Here is a 19211-nt window from a genome sequence, read left to right as displayed (position 1 = left end):
CTCTGGAGTGTACCGCCACTCCGACAGCACAAGCGCTCCTCTGGAGTGTACCGCCACTCCGACAGCACAAGGGCTCCTCTGGAGTGTACCGCCACTCCGACAGCACAAGGGCTCCTCTGGAGTGTACCGCCACTCCGACAGCACAAGGGCTCCTCTGGAGTGTACCGCCACACCGACAGCACAAGGGCTCCTCTGGAGTGTACCGCCACACCGACAGCACAAGGGCTCCTCTGGAGTGTACCGCCACACCAACAGCACAAGCGCTCCTCTGGAGTGTACCGCCACTCCGACAGCACAAGCGCTCCTCTGGAGTGTACCGCCACACCGACAGTATGGACGCTCCTCAGGTTAGCACTGGTGCCTTGCAGCACTGGGGTCCAGGGTTAGAATCCGACCAAGGAAATCATCTGCATGGAGTTAGTATGTTCTCCCCGTGTTTGCGTGGAGCTCCGCTGTCCTCCCACACTCCAAAGACAGACTGATAGATAACTTAGATTGTGAGCTCCATGGGGGACAGCGCGATGCTAATGCTGCGGAATATGTCAGCGCGCAATATAAGCGAGTATAATAAATAAAAATATAATAATATACCACCACACTGACAGCATGCCGCCCTCAGGAGTGCACCCTCACATTGACAGTGTCCTTACGACTGCTACATTGTTCCCTGAAAACCTGATAATAAATCAGTCTGAACAGTGTCCAGCCAAACCCACACCCGGCACAGGACCTGGCTGCCCCCGCAGAACACAAGCTATTGTTCCCTGGCAGCAGCCACCTTCCACACTCTGCGGTGAGCGGCTCCTTTAAGAAGGCTGGCGGTCCGGGGCTGCAGGTGATGTCCCCGCACGGTCCTCGGGAAGGGACTGGTGAAGAGCCGGGGTCGGTGGCGCTGCCCCGGGAGGAGCGCCTGAGCCGCCGCCGGAGGACAGCACATGCGGCGGGGAAAGTTTACAGTGTGCGGGCAGACAATCCTGCGCCAATATCGCATCGAGGATTGTCGCATGACCGCACAGTGTACAGCCCTCCATACCCCGTACGATATCTGCAACACCTACCCCCAGTCTTCCATCGTACGACACGATCGGACGTCAGCCATACACACAGCAGAGCGTGGGGTTGTCAGCTCTACTACACACAGAGCGTGGGGTTGTCAGCCATACACAGATAAACCATCGGGTATACACAGGTAGAGCATGGGTTGTCAGTCATACAGATAGAGCACTGGGTTGTCGGGTACACACAGAGTACTGGGTTGTCAGTCATAGACAGAGTACTGGGTTGTCGGGTACACAGAGTACTGGGTTGTCGGCCATAGGCAGAGCACTGGGTTGTCGGGTACACACAGAGCACTGGGTTGTCGGGTACACACAGAGCACTGGGTTGTCGGGTACACACAGAGCACTGGGTTGTCGGGTACACACAGAGCACTGGGTTGTCAGCCATAGACAGAGCACTGGGTTGTCGGGTACACACAGAGTACTGGGTTGTCGGGTACACACAGAGCACTGGGTTGTCGGGTACACACAGAGCACTGGGTTGTCGGGTACACACAGAGCACTGGGTTGTCAGCCATAGACAGAGCACTGGGTTGTCGGGTACACACAGAGTACTGGGTTGTCAGCCATAGACAGAGCACGGCGGTGGTTGTCAGCTGTACACACCGAGCCCGCGGCCGGTACCGGACAGGCAGCGCACTCCATGCACTCACTGCCCCAAACTTACTTTCCCCCGGCACCGGAGCGGCGGCTCGTCTCCCGCACACACAGATGAGGGGAGGAAGTTTGGTGAAGCCCCGGCCTGTCCCCCCCGCACACGTCCCCCCGGGCTGAGCGCCACTTACTTCTCCCTGGCCTGGCTGTCGGACGGTACGCTGTTACTCTTGCCTTTGGCGTACATGCTTGCAGAAAGCTCCGATTGTCACACACCTGTCAACCGATCACAGCCTCCCCGGGAACAACCCCGTCACCATGGCGACACCAGCAGCGCCCTCCCTGATAGGCCCGCCCGGCGGCCGGCCCCGCCCATTCTCTATAGCAACCAGTTTGATGGACAAGCTCTTCCCCCTCCTTCCCCTCCTCCCTCCTTTCTTGTGCTGCTCCCTCCTCCTCCCCAGCAGGACGGGCTCAGAGCGGCGCACACAGGCTGCCGCTGCCTCCTCCTTCTTCTTTCCTCGGAGCTGGGGGGGGGAGGGGGGATTTGAAACCGTTCTAGAAGGATTTTTAAACAACTGGCTGTTCCATGCATCTCGCTGCCCGCCCGCCGCTACCAGGAGCTCGCGCACAGGAGGGGGCCGGGCGGAAGGAAAGTGCGGCCTGGATCCTCCGCTCACACAGCTACGGTCTATGGGGCGCCTCAGCCGCCTTTGTACTACTCCTCATGTGTGGTAGCCGCGCCAGGACGTGTGGTGCCCATACACCAGACAGTCCAGCATGGAAGCCAGGTACCAGCACCTCAGCCCACAGTCTTCACACCCCTCGGACTTGTCCACATTTTGTTACATTACACCCCCAAACCTAAATATATTTTATTGGGGTTTTATGTGATAGACCCACACAAAGCAGCAAGTGATTGTAAAATAAAAATAAAATAATACATGGTTTTCAACATTTTTGATTAAAAAAAATCTGGAAAGCGTGGCGTGCATTAGTATTCAGCCCCCCGAGTCAATACTTTGTAGGACCACCTTTCGCTCCAATGACAGCTGCAAGTCTTTGGGGGTCTGGACCAGCTTCACACGTCCAGAGGCTGAAATGTTTGCCCGTTCTTTGTGAAGTAGCCGAGTCTCAGTCAGGATGGATGGAGAGCGTCTGAACAGCAATTTTCAAGTCTTGCCGCAGACTCTGAAACGAAACTTAGGTCCGGACTTTGGGCCATTCTGAGGCTACTTTCACACCTGCGCTTTTCCTTTCCGCTATTGAGATACGTCATAGGATCTCGATAGCGGAGGAGAAACGCTTCTGTTTTGTCCCCATTCATTGTCAATTGGGACAAAACTGAACGAAACAGAGTTCACCAGAATGCATTCCGTTCCATTTAGTTGCGTCGCCATCGCAGACAGAATCACGCTGCAAGCAGCGGTTTTCTGTCCGTGGTTTGGTGTGGACTCAAGAGAAAACAGATCTGTCCCCCATTGACTTTCAATGGAGTTCATGACTGATCCGTCTTGGTTATGTTAAAGATAATACAACCGGATGCAGACGGTTGTATGATCAGTAACGGAAGCGGTTTTGCTGAGCCCTGCCGGATCCAGTAAAAACGCTAGTGTGACAGTAGCGTAACACATGAACATGCTTTCATTCTAAACCATTCCATTGTAGCTCTCGCTGTATGTTTAGAGTCATTGTCCATTTGGAAGGTGAACCTCTGCCCAAGTCTTTTGTAGACTCTTCCAGGATTGCCCTGTGTCCATCTTCTCATCAACTATGACAGCTTTCCTGTCCCTGCTGAAGAAAAGCATCCCCACAGCTGCCACCACCACCCTGGTGTGTTCGGGTGAAGTGCAGAGTTAGTTTTCTGCCACACATAGCATTTACACCAAAAAGTTAAACTTTGGTCTCATCTGACCAAAGCACCTTCTTCGACATGTTTGTTGTGTCCCCTACATGGCTTGTGACAAACTGCAAACAGGACTTACTTTCAAAAATGGCTTTCTTCTTGATACTTTTGCATAAAGTCCAGATTTGTGGAATCCACGACTAATAATTGTCCTGTGCACAGATTCTTCCACCTGTGCTGTGCATCTCCTCCAGAGTGACCATGGGCCTCTTGGCTACTTCTCTAATTAGTGCTCTCCTTGCATGGGCTGTCAGTTTAGGTGGACGGCCATGTCTTGGTAGGTTTGCAGTTATACGATATTGCTTCTATTTTCAGTTGATGTATTGAAAAGTGCTCCATGAGATGTTCAGAGCTTGGGATATTTTTTTTTATACCCTAACCCTGCTTTACACTTCTCATCAACTTTATCCCTGACCTGTCTGGTGTGTTCCTTGGTTTTCACGATGCTGTTTGATCTCTAATGTTCATTAACAAACCTCTGAGGCCTTCACAGAACAGCTGTAGTGATATTGAGAATAAATTACACACAGGGGGACTCTATTTACTAATCAGGTGACTTCTGAAGGCAAATGGTCACACTGGACTTTATCGATGGGTAGCAGAGTACAGGGGGCTGAATAAAAATGCACACCACACTTTCCAGATTTTTATTTAATAAAATTTTTATTTTCGCTTCACACATACTACTTTGTGTTGGTCTATCACATCAAATCACAATAAAAGACATTTAAGTTTGTGGGTGTAACATGAAAAAATATGGAAAAATTCAAGGGGTATGAATACTTCTTCAAGGCACTGTAAGCCATGGTTTTTACTAATTGTATCATAATGTATGCAGGACCTTGGCAGGGGTACATGGCCAGAATATAAGTCATAGTTCTTATTAATTGTGTCGTAGAAGGTATGCAGAACCTCACCAAAATCATATGTGCACTTCCTAATAATAATATGGGTCACTTTTACTTCACCATATTCTACACCCATCCAGATGTGGATAGTCAGGGAAGCTGTGTACATATAACAAGACACGCTTTATGTCTCATATATAGTAGGAAAGGGGACAAACTCTTCTAGAGAAGATTCTGTTGTAGAACAGGAGACTCTGTGGCAACGTTTCATTTTGCTGTGCCTGGCATCTGGCTGGAAAAACATGTGTATGAGAAAAGCCTAGTTACTCTCATCCAATCGGCTTTGTGGAGAGCACACCTTGCAATGCTGATTGGCTGAGAACTGTCCTTTTAAGTTGGATGCCAAGCAAAGTGTACCTGGCACGGATGAACCAAGACATACAGATGTCACGGCGACAGTGATTGTCAGGAGATCTGTGACACTGGCAACATGTGGTTTGATCTGACAGGTTTTCCTTTTGGATCAATAGGTGTCTGTGTTGTTTCTGGTAATGGCCACACCTCTTGCCTCCAGGTGTTGCTTTTGTGGTCATTTAACCTTCCGTATTTATAGTTGCTTCTCCCACTATGCTGTACAGTTTATAGCTTCTGTGCCTGTGGATTGTTTGTGGTTTGAGTTCCTGGTGCTTCCATAGCCTCTTTGAAGTTAAGTCTTTCCTTTCCCTTTTGTATATTGTTTGGGTTCTGTGTGTTGCATTTCCCTATTGTTTGTATTAGACCTGAAGTAGACTCCAGTTCGACTTTCCTTTTGGAGGAACAAGTAGTCTTGTCCCTGCCATTAGTACCAGGGTCCTATAGGGTGAGATATAACTCTAGGTATTCCTGCATATGAACTCACCTACCTTTGGGGTCTGTTCATACTGGTAGTCAGTTAGGATTTTGTTTGGGTTTTCACTAGAAGTTGTCCATCTTCCTTCCCTAGTTCTCAGTCCTGATTCCCTGTTTCCCCCTTCCCTCTTATGCTCGGTGTCGTGTTTCGCTCCCACACCGAAGCGTGACAGTACCGACCTCCCAAACTATAGTTCTGGAAGCTCTTGGTGCCCCCTGCTGATCCTATAGACACCATTGTTCAATGTGAATCTAGTGGAACACCTATTACTAAAGGTTGCCATACACATTAGATGAACGTAACCTGGACCTGACAATTTCGGCTGTACTGGCAGATCATCTAATGTATAATGGAATGTCTCGCTTCTCCCCAACGGCAGATGTCAGGGGAAAAGAAAGGTCAGGAAAGTTCAATTCATACCTGATCCTTTTGTTCTCAATGGGGATAACAAGAGGTGCCTGACATTGGCCGGCTTACTTAGAACCAAGCATGTGGGTGTATGTAAGGGTGTCTGCTAAACAGCTATATAAATAGTAAATATATATACGAAGCAGTGGTCTGGACTTTATAATCGGTCTGCCCTTGCTGTAAAGGAACGAACAAGATAGATGGCTGGCACTCTACTGCGTATAGTGTTATCTTCGGTGCTCAGTGATGGAGGTTTCCTCCAGAGTAACATTGTAGAATAATTCACGGCACTCAAAATTTTTGGTGGTGAATAAGGAAAGTAATTTTATTTGAGATGCCACTAATGATTATAAGTTACATCGGCCAACGTTTCGGTCCTCCCGAACCTTGTTCACGGCCTGTTAATTACAATAACACACAATCAATATATGGAAAATAAATTAAGCAAAATAATTTTTGCTGTAAAAGAAACTCGTGTCTTCGTGACTTCTCGGTGAGATAACTTGTGTCATCTCACCTAGCACCATCTAGACAACCATGGGCAATCACCCAAGACCTCAGTTTCCTTGCTAATCCTAAATTGGACCTACATTGTGAGATGTCTTACTGAAACCAGCAGCCTCAGACCCTTGTGCTGGTGTCATTTTGGGATTTCAGTTAATCTATGTGAAAAGGAAGAACTGAGTCATTTCAAGGAAAATGTTTAACACGTTGAGAACTTCCTAGTACAATATATGAAGAAGCTCCTATGATTGTCACGGATGCTTCATCACTCCCTGTAGTCTTTATTGTTAGACTGCCCCAACGACAGGACTTACACGAGACAGTATATACATTGTAGACCCTTGATCCAACCTCTTCTACCATTAATGAGACACAGAGGAAGAGGTCCCTGACTGGCACCACGCATGTACGTATGGCTGGATCCTGAACAGGTGAAAGCCTGAAGAAGGGTTTCTTCTATGTAGGCACACACTGATGTAACAACCTGTGCTTGCTGCATTTTTGCTATCATGGAATTTGAATATATCACTTCAAGCTTATCACTTGCTTGGAGCCCTGTCCCTGACCTGACCATGACAATGACTTCCATATTGGCACAATTTTTGGGGCAGAAAATGGTAAAAGCCCCAGGGATTGTGCTCCCAACCCATTCATTTGTGCCTCAGTACACGTGAGTGCTACCTAGACCTCCATCCTAAATTCTGCTGATGTAAAGTGCACTGAGGAGAGCATGAAAGGAGAACATAGGGTCATACTTAGAACTTATTCACATGACCATCTTCTTTTTTTTTTTTTTTTTTTTTTTTTTTAAAGGACAGCACAAGGACCCATTGAAGTCAATGGGGCTATTCACACATTGTTTTTGTCACGGATCAGAGCGCCGATCAGAGCATGTCCTATTCTTCATCCATTCTAGTATGGGAGTGGGCAAATGGCCACAGGAAGCTATCTACGTGCTATCTGTTTTTCATGGACCCATTTGTTTGTGGATAGGAAATTGGACACGGTCATGTAAATAAGGCCTTATTGCCACAATGCGCCAAAAAAATAGCCCTGTGTAAGTGTGCAACACTTATATAGAGTCTGTTTGGTTTAGTGGATTCAACATTTTCCACTCACAGCGATCCAAAGGGAGGCACTGGCAGATGGCTATGGTGGTGTTTAGGGCCTCCTGCATACGAACGTATCCGATATTTCAGTTCACAAATCATGGATTCACAAAATACGGATACTTTCTGTGTGCAATCCACATTTTTCTCACTCCTATCATTAGAAATGCCTATTCTCATCCGCAAAACGGCCGAGAATAAGACATGTTCTATAATATAAACAACGGCCACACGGATCCGCAAAAAATGCAGATGGCCCCATAGGAATGAATGGGTCATGTGCATGAGACCGAAGGTTGTGGATCCTCGCACTAAAATGGGAGCAGGTCTGAGAAAGATGTAGCTGGGGGCACAGATGTCACAGGGGAGGTGAGCGGAGAGCAATAGATGATCTATGCAGAGGGATATATAAGGGAGCTAATTGGGTAGGTATTAGAAGATGTAGGGCGGTGGGGTATAAAGGTGAGTCTGGGGGGGGTTAGCTAGCATAAATTTGGATTTGGTAAAAAAATAAAATAAAGATTGGATGCAGACCCATTAATTTTAAGGGCACTGCAAAAAAATTAGGACAGCATGCAAAACACACATGGTCGTGTGAATGGGGCCTGAAGGTCCATTCAGACAAATGTAAGTGCTCCATGCCCATTGTGAGAACCGCAATGCACGGGCACCAGCCGTATGGACTATGTTTGCAGAATGCAAACGCATTGACTTGAACGGGTCCGCGATCCGCAAGACACAGCGAAAAAAAGGACATGTCTTATCTTTTGCGGTGCAGAGGCACGGACCCAAAATCCAACAAGAGCGCTTCCGATCCATGGCTCCGTTCCGCAAAAGATAGGACATGTCCTATCTGTTTCCGTATCTTGCGGATTGTGGACCCATTCAAGTTTGCGGGCCGCAATACGAGCATGAAGCCCTTATGGTCGTCTGAATGGACCCTAAGGCTAATTTCTCACTAGTGTGTCCGGTCCTGGAAACACGCCTGTGTGACGGCCACATTTCCTGGACCAAAGACTGCTTCTCTGACCTGAACTCACAGTATCCCAGTGGCTTACAGTACCGTAGACCCGCAGTCATTATAATACCATCCTCTGCGGATCATAGACCCCATTCAAGTGAATGGGCCTGTGTCTGCGGACAGCGGGGACATGGTGGGTGTCTGGACTGCCAGTGCATTGCGGTCTGCAGACGGGCACGGCTGGCACACGGTCTTGTGGATGAGGCCTTTGCTATTGCAGTTCACCCTGATTCAATACAATCAGAGCGAGCCGCAGTACCGCACAGAGGCTATGAACACAGGTGGCGCTGTTTCTGCAATAAAAGCAGGATCTTTTCTCTCTTCGTTGACACAAACCTTGCCCAGTGGAAATGACTCAGAGGCAACATTTTGCTTCTTTTTCTCAGAGGCAACATTTCGCTTCTTTTTCACGGAGACGTTTCTTCTTTCAGAGGTCGTACTGTCATACTTGCCAAATTCACACAGGCCCATGCATCATTTTTATGAATTTGCTGCTTATCTAGTAAAACTATACCCACATTGACACCATTTCTAAATGTGTCAGGCTGTGTGAACGCAGGCACTATATCCGTTCAGGGCGCTGGCTTTGGAAAGGATGTGTAAGAGAGAGGGTCGCAGGCAGCGAAGGGTTAAGGATGGACAGGAAACAAGCTGCTGTCTGCGCCTCTGCCTGGGAAAAGGAGACACAAGCGGCTGCAGAATCTCTCCTCAAATATATGCCTATAGTACATACCTTGGGAGGGGGCAGTTTTAGCAAAAAGCCTTCACACCCATCCTGTCTGCAAACATACCATAGCATGCTATTCCTCAGACCCTCCCTCTCTTCACAATTAACCCCTGCTTCTTCGGGGGAAAAAACCCCACAAACATTATATTCTAGTACTTAAGAAATAAAACCTTAATACTATAATATAATAAGCCGTAAGGCCTAAATGATGACTATTCAGCACATGTATGGCATTGGACAGATTGTACATCCGTACAGAGCCAGTATGAATACACCCATGAGATTTGACAGTGATTGTTGTGTTTTGTTTAGTCTTCACCTACAGTACGAGTCCCCCCAGGGTCCCCACCCCTGTGGGAGTGAGACTTTAGCTGATAATATCTCAGCAGGCCCCTGGCTTCCTTGCTTTGTTGTTGCTGTTTCAGCCTGGTTGGTTTTATACGCCTTCTCCCAATAGCGAGAGCCTATAGTCCGATAAATTAGAGGTGGGGGATAGTTTGGGAATAGCGCGTCTCAGGCAGGATTTTATGAACATGTAAAATTCAGGTATAGAATCAATCATCTTACAGCTTTCTTGTAAGGAGCTTTCTCTGCGGCCGAGGGCACCGGGACTAGAATAAATAAAATATAGATACTCATTAAAGGGACACTGAAATCAGAAAGGAGCGGGGTTTTAAACTCTAGCAGTCTGCTCTAGGGTGGCCAGATGTCAGGCTTTAGGCCGGACAATCCACTTTCCTGGCTCCATGTCCAGATCCGGCATCTTCAAATATTACCGGACAAATATGGCATATGCCGGGATTTGGACAGACAAATACCTCTGCATGCAAAGGTGAAACAGGCCTTATTCACTGTCTGCTAAGCCAATCCTTGCCCTTATCACCCTCGGCCAGTCAGGTCGCTCTAGTGAGTCACTGGAGGTTAGAGATGGCCGCACACAATGCACCATAAGGTCTCGGGAGGACAGGATGGTCTGAAGATGTAAGGCAGGTGCTTGTAAGGTGGCTGTGGATGTAAGAGTGGTGGTCACTCTCTTTTCTCTTGCTGGCACCATTAGGCCTCTTTCACACGACCGTATGGCTTTTTCAGTGTTTTGCGGTCCGTTTTTCACAGATCCATTGTTCAGTTTTTGTTTCCGTTTCTGTTCCGTTTTTCCGTATGGCATATACAGTATACAGTAATTACATAGAAAAAATGGAGCTGGGCATAACATTTTCAATAGATGGTTCCGCAAAAACGGAACGGATACGGAAGACATACGGATGCCTTTCCGTATGTGCTCTGTTTTTTTTGCGGACTCATTGACTTGAATGGAGCCACGGAACGTGATTTGCGGGCAATAATAGGACATGTTCTATCTTTCAACGGAACGGAAAAACGGAAATGAAATGCATATGAAGTACATTCAGTTTTTTTTGCGGAACTATTGAAATGAATGGTTCCATATACGAACCGTATACGGAACGCAAAAAACGTCCCGTAAACGGAAAAAAATGAAAGAGGCCTTACTGTGAGGAGGCTGGGGTTGGTGGGCATTGCTTAAAGGGGTTCTGCACTTTCAATTAACTGATGATCTATCCTCTGGATAGATCATCAGCTTCTGATCAGCGGGGGTCCGACACCCGGGACCCCCGCCGATCAGCTGTTTGAGAAGGCAGCGGCACTCCAGCAGCGCCGCGGCCTTCTCACTGTTTACCGCCGGGCCGCCCGCCCACTGACGTCACGACTTGTATCAACTAGAGTGGGCGCGGCTAAGCTCCATTCAAGTGAGCAGAGTCGTGACGTCAGTGGGCGGGCGGCCCGGCGGTAAACAGTGAGAAGGCCGCGGCTCTGCTGGAGCGCCGCTGCCTTCTCAAACAGCTGATCGGCGGGGGTCCCGGGTGTCGGACCCCCGCCGATCAGAAGCTGATGATCTATCCAGAGGATAGATCATCAGTTAATTGAAAGTGCAGAACCCCTTTAATGGGGGAAGGAGTGGCCTAGGGTGTACTGCTTTTTGGGGTTATGCAAGTGGCCACCCTAGTTACCACAAAGAGATAAACCACCTATATAGATAGGTAACTCATTGTTAGTTTACCGCTGTTGTGATGGGAAGATTATATCTGCTCGTATAATAGTGGCTATAGAATTGGGATGACATCTCTATAATTCTCTTGACAGGGCTAGATAAAGATGCCTACATAAGAGCAGTGCACTTATCAGTGTAATGTGTGAGGTTCAAATTGAGTCACTCGTCCCCGTTCGTCTCTGATCAGAGTGAATGGTGTGAATGAGAACGTCAAGCGAGGCTGTTTGCTTTGCTAAAAGTCCAAACAAAGTGGAGGTTAAAGAGCCAGGACAAGACGTCATTTATAAAAACATATATCCAGAAAACCATGTTTTTGGAGAAAAAATGACATAGAATTAAACGCGGATCCATTCACTCCTATGGGGCCCTAAAAGATACGGACAGCAAACACTGCGCAGTCTGCATCTTTTCTTCTGTTCTGCGGCTCCTCAAAACAAATAATAAAACATGTCCTATACTTGTCAGTGAAAATCAGGATGTGGCCCCATTGAAGTCTATTGGTCCACAAAGATGCGGATCCGTTTTTTTATCGACATGCTGAACTGTCCACAAAAAAAACAGATCCGCATTTTTGAGGACAGCAAAAAAACATACGTCCGTCTGCATGAACCCTTAAAGGGACCAGTTTCTAACCCCCCCTTTTAAACTATTGTTCTCTCCATGGTGCCCTTGTCATTACAAAGCTGTTGTTATAAGCCGTGTAGTTTTGATAAAAATCGCTTTTATCTAACCTGTCAATCTTCTGGGTAAGGTGCCCAGGGCGTTTCTGAAGGTCTGAATCTGCCGCTCGCCACCGCCGCCGTTGGTGCCCAGCTCCTCCCCTGATCCTTTCAGCGCCACCTCGATGTAATGAAATCCGCCTCCGGCTCTCCTCAGTGCCCCCTCCTCCTTTTCAAAGATCCCGCGCGTGCGCACAGGCCTGTGCCTGATGCGCACGTGCGGACTTTTAGATTTCTGCCTCGTTGAGCGAAGCGCGCGTTTGCGCATTTTTGCGCACTTCGCTCAACGAGGCAGAATCTAAAAGTCCGCACGGGCGCATCAGGCACAGGCCTGTGCGCACGCGCGGGATCTTTGAAAAGGAGGAGGGGGCACTGAGGAGAGCCGGAGGCGGATTTCATTACATCCAGGTGGCGCTGAAAGGATCATGGGAGGAGCTGGGCACCAACGGCGGCGGCGGAGAGCGGCAGATTCAGACCTTCAGAAACGCCCTGGGCACCTTATCCAGAAGATTGACAGGTTAGATAAAAGCGATTTTTATCAAAACTACAGGGCGGATTTATCTTATAACAACAGCTTTGTAATGACAAGGGCACCATGGAGAGAACAATAGTTTTAAAAGGGGGGTTTAGAAACTGGTGACAGAGTCCCTTTAATGTGTGAGAAAAAATGTGATGGTAGTGTCCCTTTAAGATATAGATATACATTGAAATCTGTTTGCTGCTCTGGAAGTTGCCTGTAGCCTTCACTTTGTTGAGAGTTTTTCCGAGAGCTTAGCCTATATGTTAAAATGTCGTATAACCACATAGCTGTAATACAAAAGGTAGCAGTGTATAGAATATTAATATCCTGCATTGGCCACTGAGGTGCTGCACCCTATGTATACAATGCTGAGCAGCTCGGTGTGGAAAGTTCCTATTGAACCTTTAGCCCTCTGGCTGGTAAGGTAATTAAAAAAAAAGGTCAGAATGGCAAAAAATAAAATAAAAGTAATACACATCTAACTGATCCCCTAATGCTCCCATTCCAGTGCTTCCCAGTTCCCAGGGGAGGACTAGCTATAGACCCTACAGGGAAATGTCCCGGTGGGCTGATGCCCAGGAGGCCGCTTGAGCCCTCCTCATGGTCGCTGACCAGGTACATAACGATCTCATGCTCTCAGCATTAACTTAGGCCTCATGCACACGACAGTATTTTTTGCGGTCCGCAAAAAGGGGTTCCATTGTTCCGTGATCCGTGTCTGTTTTTGTTTCCGTGTGTCCTCCTTTATTTTTGGAGGATCAGCAGACATGGGAAAAATTTAAGGGCTCTTTCACACCTGCGTTATAGTCTTCCGGCATAGAGTTCCGTCGTCGGGGCTCTATGCCGGAAGAATACTGATCAGGATTTTCCTAATGCATTCTGAATGGACAGTCCGTCCTTCAGGATGCATCAGGATGTCTTCCGTTCCGGAACGGAACGTTTTTTGGCCGCAGCAAATAGCGCAGCATGCTGCGCTTTTTGCTCCGGCCAAAATCCGGAACACTTGCCGCAAGGCCGGATCCGGAATGAATGCCCATTGAAAGGCATTGATCCGGATCCGGCCTTAAGCTAAACGTCGTTTCGGCGCATTGCCGGATGCGACGTTTAGCTTTTTCTCAATGGTTACCATGGCTGCCGGGACGCTAAAGTCCTGGCAGCCATGGTAAACTGTAGTGGGGAGCGGGGAGCAGCATACTTACCATCCGTGCGGCTCCCGGGGCGCTCCAGAGTGACGTCAGGGCGCCCCAGGCGCATGGATGACGTGATCGCATGGATCACATGATCCATGCGCATGGGGCGCTCTGACGTCATTCTGGAGCGCCCCGGGAGCCGCACAGATGGTAAGTATGCTGCTCCCCCGCTCCCCGCTCCTACTATGGCAACCAGGACTTTAATAGCGTCCTGGGTGCCATAGTAACACTGAAAGCATTTTGAAGACGGATCCGTCTTCAAATGCTTTCAGTACACTTGCGTTTTTCCGGATCCGGCGTGTAATTCCGGCAAGTGGAGTACACGCCGGATCCGGACAACGCAAGTGTGAAAGAGGCCTAAGTCAAGTTTGCCATGCAAATGATAGGAAAAAAACGGACGCGGACGACGATGACAATCTTGTGTGCCTCCGTGTTTTTTCACGGACCCATTGACTTGAATGGGTCCACGAACCGTTGCCCGTGAAAAAATTAGGACAGATCATATTTTTTTCACAGACTGGAAACACGGACGCCGGATGACAAACGGTGCAGTCAATGGGTTTGCAGAAAATCACGGAACACAACAACGGTCGTGTGCATGAGGCCTAATGCTAGGAGCATCAGGTACTTATGTACCTGCCCAACAGCCAGATGCCCTCCTGAATTCAACTGTATCACAGTTGCACTACAGTATTGCTGAACCCTCCTACTTCTATTGTCCCTGCCTACTTTGGCTTGTGGAGGCCCTCCCTACTTGTGTTGCCCTGCCTTCTGTCTATTTGGACTTGCCTTCTACATGGGGCAACTTTTAGTTTTTAGGGCCCACTTTAAGTTTCCCAGTCCGCCCCTGTCAGTCCTACTCGATACACAAAATAACCGCTCAGCCATATTGGATAAAGTATTCACCGGTGCTACCATTGATTGCCGGAGCGGTCATTTCCTGTTTGACAAGAGGGACCACCAAGATAAAGCAGTACCGACCAGTGTGAGAAGCACTTGAATGGGAGCAAAGGCAAATGTTTTTATACCATTTTGATTTTTTTTTTTAAGAAAAAAAATCATTTCACAGGCCGGACAACCCCTTCAATATATTTCTGTGCTCTTACAAAGTAGCGAAAAAACCTACATTGCTCTAAAAACATCCACATGGTTACACAGCCATTTGTAATTTTTTGTTAAATGGGTTCTCTAGGATTTTCATATTGATGGCCTCTCCTCAGATCAGATCAGCGGGGGTCCGACTCCTGGCACCCCCTGCTCTGATTCAAGTGAATGGGAGCAGTACTGCAGTAACCAGCTCTGTCCACTGTGTAATTCCAGCACCAGAGCTACTGCAGAACAGTAGGGGTCAGACCACGACCTATCTGATATTGATGACCTTCTATCCCCAGTTTTTTTACATTTTCTAATACTGCAAATAGTTTTTTTTTTATAGTGTCATACTGGCGTTTTAAAATGATGTTTTTCTTGTACATGTATTTTTGAGCACTTGTTTTGATAAAAACACTATAAACCAAATGTCATATGTCTAAAGATATGCATGTTTCTATACAATAGCAGCAAACATCTGGTTAAAGTGTTTTGGGTTTTGGTAAAAATTCCCAAAACACCATGAAAACACTCCTAAACCCTGTGTGTGAATCTGGCCTAAGGAAAACTCTCCACTTCTCATTTTTTTGATCCAGTCCTGGGTTTGGTTTTAGAAAAGAAAGCCAGAGGAAAAAAAGGTGATTATAAAGGAGGGACTGATACTACAAGACGTAGGGAGACTCGCCGTATTGTCCTTATACTGCTGCATGTCCTACATTATTACAGTGGTGTTCCAGGTTCCATAGCCAGGCTGCTCCCAGTTTAGTACCGGTATTAATGTATATGACAAGCAGTATAATAGTGTCAGAGTCGCACGTGTGCAATATTCTAGGTGTATTTGGTGCAAAATTGGCCAAAAAGAGTAAAAAAGCAACAATTTGGATGTCTGTGCAGACTATCCCAGAAAAGACACTATCAGTGCGGGTGCAATGCGTGACGTGAACGCATAGCACCTGCACTGAATCCGGACCCATTCATTTCAATGGATCTGTGTACATGGGCATTTTTTTCACGCATCAGTTCTGCGTTGCGTTAAAAAACGCAGCAAGTTCTATATTGAGCGTTTTTCATGCAGCCCTGGCCCCATAGAAGTGAATGGAGCTTCAGTGAAAAACGCATTGCATCCGGAGGCAAGTGCAGGTGTAATGCGTTTTTCACTGATGGTTGCTAAGGCTACTTTCACACTTGCGGCAGAGAGATCCGGCAAGCAGTTCCGGATCAGGCAAACCGTATACCAACCGTATACCAACTGATGGCATTAGTAAGACTGATCAGGATCATGATCAGTCTTAAAAATGCCTGATCAGTCAAAAAAAATGCATTGAAATGCCGGATCCGTCTTTCTGGTGTCATCCGGCAAAACGGATCCGGCATTTACTTTTTTCACCTTTTTTCAGTCTGCGCATACGCAAATCGGAAGGATGGATCCGGCATTCCGGTATTCTGAATGCACTAATACATTACTATGGGAAAAAATGCCGGTTACTGCATTCAGGCAAGTCTTCTGTTTTTTTCACCAGAGATAAAACCGTAGCATGCTACGGTTTTCTCTTTTGCCTGATCAGTCAATAAGACTGAACTGAAGACATCCTGATGCAAACTGAACGGATTACTCTCCATTCAGAATGCATGGGGAAAAACGCTAGTGTGAAAGTACCCTAACCCTGGGTTCACACCTGAGCGTTCTGAAACGAGCGCTCTGTATGCACGATTGTACCGGCGTTTACAATCGCGCATACAGAGACAAGCGAACGCCCATTGTTGCGCGTTCCTGAAAGTCTATGTACGGGAACGCGAGACAAAACACCCCAAAGAAGCTCAAGAACTTTTTGGAGCGTCGGGCGTTTTACAGCGCGATCGTACGCACTGTAAAACGCCCAGGTGAGAACCATTCCCATAGGGAAGCATTGGTTTCTCCTTGTTGAGCGTTTTACAGCGCGTAGGAACGCGCTGTAAAACGCTCAGGTGTGAACTTAGGGTTAGAGATGTTGTTTGTAAACCTTCAGTTTTTTATCACGTGCGTGAAAAATTTATCAAAACGCATTGCACACGCAATCGCAGACAAAACTGACTGAACTTGCTTGCAAAATGATGTGAGTTTCACCTAACGCATCCGGACCTAATCTGTCATGTGCGTGTGAAAGAGGCCTAAGGGGAAGATTTATCAAACTGGTGTAAAATAGAACTTAGTTGCCTATATCAACCAATCAGAATCCACCTTTCATTTTCCAAAGAAGCTATGAAAAATGAAAGGTGGAATCTGATTGGTTGCTTTGGGCAACAAAGCCAGGTCTGCTTTACACCAGTTTGATAGGTTTGTGGTGAATGAGCATGCTGATGCCATCTGTTCTAAAGAGGCATTCCAGTTATATTAAAGGAGTTGTCCCCAGTTATATTGAGTTCCAATATAGCACGGGGTACGCGGGCCCCCATTCTTACAATTGGTGTGGGTAAAACCATTCGTTTCAATGGTTCCACAAGAAAATTTCCGCATTCGGTATTTCCGTTTTTCTGTTCCGTTGAAAGATAGAACATGTCCTATTATTGCCCGCAAATCACGTTCCGTGGCTCCATTCAAGTCAATGGGTCCGCAAAAAAAAAAAAAGGAACACATACGGAAATGCATCCGTATGTCTTCCGTATCCGTTCCATTTTTTCTGAAACATCTATTTAAAATGTTATGCCCAGCCCAATTTTTTCTATGTAATTACTGTATACTGTCCATGGCATACGGAAAAACGGAACAGAAAAACGGAACAAAAACACAACGGAAACAAAAAAATAGATCCGTGAAAAATGGACCGCAAAACACTGAAAAAGCCATACGTTCGTGTGAACTAGGCCTTAGACTGACTTACCCCATATTTAATAAGATTCAGCCCTTAGCAACCAGTCTGCATAGAACTGCAATTTCACTATTCAGTTAAGATGGCCTCCACTGCCCTCACCCTGAGGCTAATCCCGCCTGCCCTCACTAGCCAGTAACAATAGCCACCAAAAGTGTCATTAACCAGAGCCCTCCTCCTAAAGGGTTAATCTCCTGTAGCACAAAGGGGTCCTCTTACCACATGTTGCTTTCATTTATACACTGAGCAGATGGCAGATCTCCCTTCCCTGCTCTGCGCTGCTTCAACTCTACTTCTTCAGCTCTGCTGAGTGAGGGAGCGTCTGCCAAGCGCAGGGACAGGGAGAAGTGCACACAGCCCAGGCACTGTTCTCAGCTGCTGGGGAGGACCTGTCACGGCGGATGTGCACTCAGAGTCACAGGTAAACCACCAACCAGGCTCTAGGCAAGAGGCAGGGGAAGGGTCACCTCCTAGCTAATCCCTGACCTCTCTCCCTGCACTGCTCAGCCCACATGCAAACCTTGGTGGTAGGTATGATGTGTCCCTGTGCCTGGGCTGAAACACCCTAAATTCCCTGAGATGGTGAAGAGGGGAAATAGGAGCAGCCTGCTCGCACAGAACCTGGATGGGAGAGATGACACAAAACAACCAAGACAGCAACAACAAAACTTGAAACCACACTTATCTTTCTGAGCTGGAACAGACAACCTTCCTTCCTAGCTTCCAAGACCAAAGTGATTCCTATAATCCGCTCAGAGCACTGGGATGGAGTGCTACTTAAACTAATGACCCCACCCAGTGCACCTGATGAGAGGCGGATCCAGCACGGCTCCAAAACAAAACACTAAACTCGTGCTGCTATTCTAGCCGACCTCCGCACATAGTCAGAGGGGCATGACAGGACCTGGCTTTAATTATTTACTTACAGTCCCTGTCTGTCTGTAATCTGACCTTGCACGCTGCGTGCTTCTGCGTTCTCCGTCCTTCAACAGACCATGCCTAGCAACCCTATTTTAAGCACTGGTAAAAGTAGGCAGTGCAGGGAACAAAACTGTGGAATTAAGGGGTAATTGAATACACAGTGAAAAGTTGAAATAGGGCCACCAAGGGGATATTAATCACCACAATCCAATACTCCAAAAAAAATAAAAATATGACAGTTATACTTTAAAGGTAATGTCTGATCTGTGTCTTTTAAGTTTTCTTGATTAGAGGTAAGTCTGTAGAAGCCAGATTATGTGTTTGTTCTTTTTGTAATGTTGAGGCTATTATTTTTTACTTAGAAAAGCTTTCCTGGATGTGGCCACATAGGAGACACGCCGCCTTGCTTCCTGTATTGTTCCTTCCTGTTTATAATAGAAACTTGACTTAGATAATGTCATTTTCTGATGGGACTTCCCCTTTAAGAAGGCCTTGATGTGTTCCAAATCGCTTTGGTCAAGGGGCCTTTTGGTTGCTTTAGTCCTTCTCATCCTCATCCTGTTGCCCATCTTGGTTTAGAAAGTACTGTTTCCACAACCATACAGCAATAAACTAAGGAAGCAATACACTTTCATAAGGCCCCATGCACACGACCATTTTTGGTCCGCATCCAATTCAACGCTAGTGGTAAGACACACTGGGGGATATTTACAAATCATGTTGAGTCAGAATTATGCCGTAAAATTTGCCAAAAATCATGGCATTTTGATTTGCGCCAAATGTATCAACTGTTT

At 47.1% G+C, this 19211-nt stretch overlaps 1 protein-coding gene across 2 annotated transcripts in view; it reads right to left on the bottom strand.

Annotated features, from left to right (window-relative positions):
• Positions 1–1989, bottom strand: part of SSBP2 (single stranded DNA binding protein 2) — a 191232-nt gene extending 189243 nt beyond the window's left edge. Inside the window, exon 1 of one of the 2 annotated variants that reach the window (XM_044276018.1) lies at positions 1844–1989. In XM_044276018.1, coding sequence (XP_044131953.1) covers positions 1844–1899 — 56 coding nt within the window. In that variant the 5' untranslated portion in view covers positions 1900–1989. The remainder of the gene's footprint in view (positions 1–1843) is intronic. The other variant, XM_044276019.1, reaches the window with a different exon arrangement.
• Positions 1990–19211: the final 17222 nt, after the last annotated feature.

Source organism: Bufo gargarizans, chromosome 1 (genome assembly GCF_014858855.1).
Source record: "Bufo gargarizans isolate SCDJY-AF-19 chromosome 1, ASM1485885v1, whole genome shotgun sequence".
NCBI lineage: Eukaryota > Metazoa > Chordata > Amphibia > Anura > Bufonidae > Bufo > Bufo gargarizans.
The sequence above is the reverse complement of the archived record's forward strand: the minus strand, read 5'-3'. Positions and strand labels throughout refer to the sequence as shown.